This window comes from Chiloscyllium plagiosum, unplaced genomic scaffold, assembly GCF_037043375.1.
Source record: "Chiloscyllium plagiosum isolate Xiang-an unplaced genomic scaffold, Cpla_swu_hap1 HiC_scaffold_34, whole genome shotgun sequence".
Classification (NCBI taxonomy): domain Eukaryota; kingdom Metazoa; phylum Chordata; class Chondrichthyes; order Orectolobiformes; family Hemiscylliidae; genus Chiloscyllium; species Chiloscyllium plagiosum.
Window position 1 is genome coordinate 51249373 of NW_028270172.1, and position 6186 is coordinate 51255558.

The window sequence follows — 6186 nt, forward strand, 5'->3', positions numbered from 1 at the left end:
CTCTTCCCTTAACATTTGATGCCTTTAAAATCTAAACAATTATCTATCTCTTCTTAAAAATGATAAAAATACATGAATGGATGATGGAATGGGAAGGCACAGAATTTACAGAAGCTTTCTCTGGGATATTTATTTCTACAGCCATGTAGGTGCGGAGAGGTAAAAACAATGACTGCAGATGCTGGAAACTAGATTCTGGATTACTGGTGCTGGAAGAGCACAGCAGTTCAGGCAGCATCCAAGGAGCAGCGAAATCGACGTTTCGGGCAAAAGCCCTTCATCGGGAATAAAGAACGTTTCGGGCAAAAGCCCTTCATCAGGAATAAAGGCAGTGAGCCTGAAGCGTGGAAAGATAAGCTAGAGGAGGGTGGGGGTGGGGAGAAAGTAGCATAGAGTACAATGGGTGAGTGGGGTAGGGGATGAAGGTGATAGGTCAGGGAGGAGAGGGTGGAGTGAATAGGTGGAAAAGGAGATAGGCAGGTAGGACAGGTCCGGATAAGTCATGGGGACAGCACTGAGCTGGAAGTTTGGAACTAGGGTGAGGTGGGGGAAGGGGAAATGAGGAAACTGTTGAAGTCCACATTGATGCCCTGGGGTTGAAGTGTTCCGAGGTGGAAGATGAGGCGTTCTTCCTCCAGGCGTCTGGTGGTGAGGGAGCAACGGTGAAGGAGGCCCAGGACCTCCATGTCCTCGGCAGAGTGGGAGGGGGAGTTGAAATGTTGGGCCACGGGGCAGTGGGGTTGATTGGTGCGGGTGTCCCGGAGACGTTCCCTAAAGCACTCTGCTAGGAGGCGCCCAGTCTCATAAATGTAGGGGAGACCGCAACGGATACAATAGATGATATTAGTGGATGTGCAAGTAAAACTTTGGATGTGGAAGGCTCCTTTAGGGCCTTGGATAGAGGTGAGGGAGGAGGTGTGGGCGCAGGTTCTACAGTTCCTGCGGTGGCAGAGGAAGGTGCCAGGATGGGAGGATGGGTTGTAGGGGGGGGGCGTGGACCTCACCAGGTAGTCATGGAGGAAACGGTCTTTGCGGAAGGCGGAAAGGGGTGGGGAGGGAAATATATCCCTGGTGGTGGGCTCTTTTTGGAGGTGGCAGAAATGTCGGCAAATGATTTGGTTTATGCGAAGGTTGGTAGGGTGGAAGGTGAGCACCAGGACGTTCTGTCCTTGTTACGGTTGGAGGGGTGGGGTCTGAGGGCGGAGGTGCGGGATGTAGACGAGATGCGTTGGAGGGCATCTTTAACCACTTGGGAAGGGAAATTGCGGTCTCTAAAGAAGGAGGCCATCTGGTGTGTTTTGTGGTGGAACTGGTCCTCCTGGGAGCAGATACGGCAGAGGCGGAGGAATTGGGAATACGGGGTGGCATTTTTGCAGGAGATGGGTGGGAAGAGGTGTAATCCAGGTAGCTGTGGGAGTCGGTGGGTTTGTAAAAAATGTCAGTGTCAAGTCGGTCATCATTAATGGAGATGGAGAGGTCCAGGAAGGGGAGGGAGGTGTCAGAGATGGCCAGGAAGGGGAGGGAGGCTTTTGCCCGAAATGTCAATTTCGCTGCTCCTTGGATGCTGCCTGAACTGCTGTGCTCTTCCAGCACCACTAATCCAGAATAGTGTAGGTGCACCCAAGCCTGTTAGTTTGCCGAGTCTGAGGGTCTGGAGGTGGGTGTTTGCTGAGTCTCTGAGATCGGACAAGTGCGGTTTGGGACAGTTGTTCTGATGCTTGGTTCCTGAACAAAAACATCATGCCACAAACCACCTTGAATTCAGTAGAAGCCCTCCACCACCCTCTGGGCATCCAAGTAAGCCAAATGACTTATACAGAAATAATGCAGCCTGGAAAGGGAATTTCAGGACAGTCCTGGAAAATCCAGGATTCTTAGTTATCTTCAGTAATCCAGAGAGAAACGTTATGGTGTTATGGACCAGGCCAGAGCCCCTCAAAACATTTCAAGAAAGTAACCCAGATCCTAACTTTGTTTGTTGTTTTAAGCAGATATTCCAGAAACAATGCAACTGGTCAAACCACTTCTAAACAAAACAGTATTTATTTACAAGATTACCGAATGAAACTCGAAACAGATTACCTTAACCTATATGAAAACCAAATTGATAATCTGAATTTAATGATGCTATTCCAAATAATTGCAACAATCCCCATAAACACCCTTGGCCAAAAAGGGGAAAAAATCAAACACGGTTGTACAGAAGAAAAGTCAGAGAAACGCAGCATGGAACATCCTCTTCTACGTAGCTGTTTCTTGGATCAACAGCCTCAAAACTGCCTGACTGTTTTCAGTGAACAACCAGACTGTCAAAACCAAATCAAAATAAAACACAGAAAAGCTGAGCTGGGAGATCTGGCCACTCGCCATTCCTTGTTAAGAGTGTTTTATAAACTTGAAAGCCTTTCCTGAGGCAGTATCTGTTAGCTATAATCACATTAGCCCTAAAACCTATCCAAACCCAGACTTTTCAGAACTTTGTTTTTACGATTTGCAGATGCTGGTGTTGGACTGGGGTGTATAAAGTTAAAAATCACACAACACCAGGTTATAGTCCAACAGGTTTAATTGGAAGCACACTAGCTTTTGGAGCACCTGATGAAGGAGCGTCACTCCGAAAACTAGTGCTTCCAATTAAACCTGTGGGACTATAACTTGGTGTTGTGTGATTTTTAACTTTTTTTTTTTACAACCTCTTGAGGAAAACAAACAAGGAGAACATAACCAGAAGGATGTTGTGAAACTTGAAAGGGTTCAGAAAAGATTTACAAGGATGTTGGCAGGGTTGGAGAATTTGAGCTATAGGGAGAGGCTGAATAGACTGGGTCTGGGGGATATGAATAGGATAAACAGACAAGGTCTTTTCCCTGGGATGGGGGAGCCCAGAACTAGAGGGCATAGGTTTAAAGTGAGAGGGGAAAGATATAAAAGGGACCTAAGGGGCAACATTTTCACACCGTGATGTGTGTATGGAATGAGCTGCCGGAGGAAGTGGTGGAGGCTGGTACAATTACAACATTTAAAAGGCATCTGGATGGGTGTATAAATAGGAAGGGTTTCAAGGGATGTGGGCCAAATGCTGGCAAATGGGACTAGATTAGGTTGGGATATTATGACTCTATAACTTGTGGGTGGCACAGTGGCACAGTGGTTAGCGCTGCTGCCTCACAGAGCTAGAGACCCGGGTTCAATTCCTGCCTCAGGCGACTGACTGTGTGGAGTTTGTACGTTCTCCCTGTGTCTGCGTGGGTTTCCTCCGGGTGCTCCGGTTTCCTCCCACAGTCCAAAGATGTGCAGGTTAGGTGAATTGGCCATGCTAAATTGCCCGTAGTGTGAGGTAAGGGGTAAATGTAGGGGTATGGGTGGGTTGCGCTTCGGCGGGGCGGTGTGGACTTGTTGGGCCGAAGGGCCTGTTTCCACACTAAGTAATCTAATCCAATCCAATCTAAACCTTATTAAATGAGCAGCATCAAAGAAGCCTACAAAAGTAATCATGTCTCCCAAGCACACTGATATAACTCATCTGTAATCCTTTGGCACAGTAATTCTCTATATTCTCTCTTGTGCTCAGAATAATTGATGACATTGGGACAGAATAATTGACAGAAATTGGTCTGCCCATCTGCCCTTTCCTGAAGACAATATTGTGCCTTTTAACTCTGAACATTGATCCCCTCTTGTATAAAACATCAAAACTCATAATTTCACAATTATTATTTGTACAAGCAAACAAGCAAGTTCAGGCAGGTTGTAATGATACCATGCATGAGCTTCTAATAGGTTGAAGTCAATATTGAAACATTCCTAACAAATGGTTAGACTCCAACATTGAAAACTTATGTCACCAAATTTAGAAACTTAGTTTCTTGAGATCCATGCTTTAACAAGCTCTCCTATTTATAAATGTTACTGGATCAATGATATGGTTTGGGAGTTGCACATGGCTAAAACAGCCATTCTGTGTCTTTCCACTTGTAACTTTTATCTCCACCTTTTTCCATTGTTCTATCTTTGAATTAATCATGATGCAGCAGGAGTATTTAAGTGCCAAGCTGAAGTCCATGGACTGTGAATTGTTAATTACCTCGGGTTGCAAATGGAGGGTTTTTTTGCACATCTCGTTGAATAGGTGCGATATTTCAATTAATGCACCATTATTGTAAGAGTAGCAGAAGCAAATTCAGAAAAATATTAACAACTGCTATTTTCCCTCCAACGTTTCTAATTTAGTGAAATCTGTTTCAGTATGACAATTCCACCTTAAAGCATTGAGAAAACTTATTTGCAAGAATTGACGTAAAGAATGCAAAAACACTTTCTCAAGTAAAATTACAAACTATAGACCATCTAGTCTGTGGCAGTAGTGATCCTTAACCAATTTCTTGCAGGAAATTGGCTTCATACTGACTGAAAAATATAACCAGTTCAGTCATCTTTTTGTTTTATGACGCATGTGTTTCTTTAATAAGAGAGACTAAATGCAAGACATGTATTATAACATATTAGCATGAATGCTCATCCTGTCAATTAATAGCACCGAATTAGCTTTACAACAGCCATCTCCATTTACAAAAAAAACCTCTAATTTTTTAAAACATCCTTCACTGGAGAGTTATCAGACAAAATGTGCAATGAGTTGTATGAGATGTTATGGCAGGTGTTTGGTCAAGATAGTAAGATATAAGGAGCATGTTAAAGAAGATGAGAGAAGCAGAGAGTTAGGGAGGGAGTTTTGGATCTTGGAGTTGATGACAGGGCCTACTATCTTCTCAACATAAAGGACTAAATGGAAGATAGTGTGGGCTTGGAGGCTTGTGAGGCTTAAGGTTGCAGATGAGGAGGGTGAAGCACAGTGGCTCTTAGTGGTTAGTACTAGTGCCTCACAGCATTAGGGACCCGAGTTTGATTCCAGCCTCTGGCAACTATCTGTGTGGAGCTTGCACATTCTTTGTGTCTGCGTGGGTTTTCTCTGGGTGCTTCGGTTTCCTTGCACAATCCAAAGATGTACAGGTTAGGAGAACTGGCCATGCTAAATTGCCTGTAGTGTTTAGGGATGTGGAGGGCAGATGCAATCGTCAGGGTAAATATAGATAATGGGGTATGGGTGGGTTACTCTTTGGATGGTCGGAGTGGACTTGTTCAGCTGAAGGGCCTGTTTTCACACTGTAGGGATTCTATGATTCTAAGCCGTACACTGTTTTGAACAAAAGATTGATCTTAAATGTGAAGTGTTGTTGCTTATGCCCAAAACGTCGATTCTCCTATTTCTTGGATGCTGCTTGACTTGCTGTGCTTTTCCACTCAAACCTCTTTATTAAATAACCAGTGTCACCATCTAAATGAAAACTGTGTTAAACCATGCAAACATTGTGTTTAATGCTTCATGATTTTAAGTATTTTCTTATTTTGTGTTTTCTTACTCTTGAAAACAGAATGAAGTAGAGCTGACCAGCATGAAAGATTGAATTGATGACATCGGATAACTTAAATAATCGTTTTAGTTTAAAAAGCAAATGGAAGACGTTTTTGTTTCAAGTGTACATGGTTCTAATGTGTTCTATGATGCCTATTTCATTTTCATTCACATGAAATGCTTTTGAGAAGTGTGAAAATGTTTTGCATATTATTATTTCTATATTAAACCAAAACGCATGAGAATAAATCCTTATAAAGCAACATTACATTTTTTGTATCATAATTTAAATTAGATTGGATTTTTTTTAACAATTTAGTAGAACTGAGGACTGCACCTTGATATCTCTACCCAGCTTTGTGACGAATCATGAATTATTAAGGAGCCACCAATCGAACCATGGAAGCTTACTCCAATAACTTGCACACTATTACTGAAGTACCCCGGCCATGTTCCAGTCCTTAAAAAATTCGCATTCATCACTTAAGGATGAGTTCTTGGTTCCTCCAATTCAATGTGATTGCTGGTTGAAATTTCATACAATAAAGAAATGGTGGAGGTCCAGGAGCCAAATTAGTAATTCCTTCTGGATGCAATGTGTGGGAGAAAAGAAAAGTTGTTTTTATTTGCTCATGAATGTATATCGCGAGCAAGTCCAGCTTCGCTGCCCTGTCCTTTGAGAATTGTGGTCTAATAAGTTACACAAAACCAAGATTTTCTATGGAAAACCCTGGAAAAGGCAACTGCAAGCAGTCTGAAATATTTTTTGAAAA

General features: G+C 43.0%; 1 protein-coding gene across 1 annotated transcript in view; it reads left to right on the forward strand.

Annotated features, from left to right (window-relative positions):
- sycp2l (synaptonemal complex protein 2-like) overlaps positions 1 to 5670 on the forward strand; it is a 171168-nt gene extending 165498 nt beyond the window's left edge. Inside the window, exon 17 of the mRNA XM_043719016.2 lies at positions 5433 to 5670. Within this exon, the coding sequence (XP_043574951.2) occupies positions 5433 to 5465 (33 nt within the window). The 3' untranslated portion in view covers positions 5466 to 5670. The remainder of the gene's footprint in view (positions 1 to 5432) is intronic.
- The last annotated feature ends 516 nt before the right edge of the window (positions 5671 to 6186 follow it).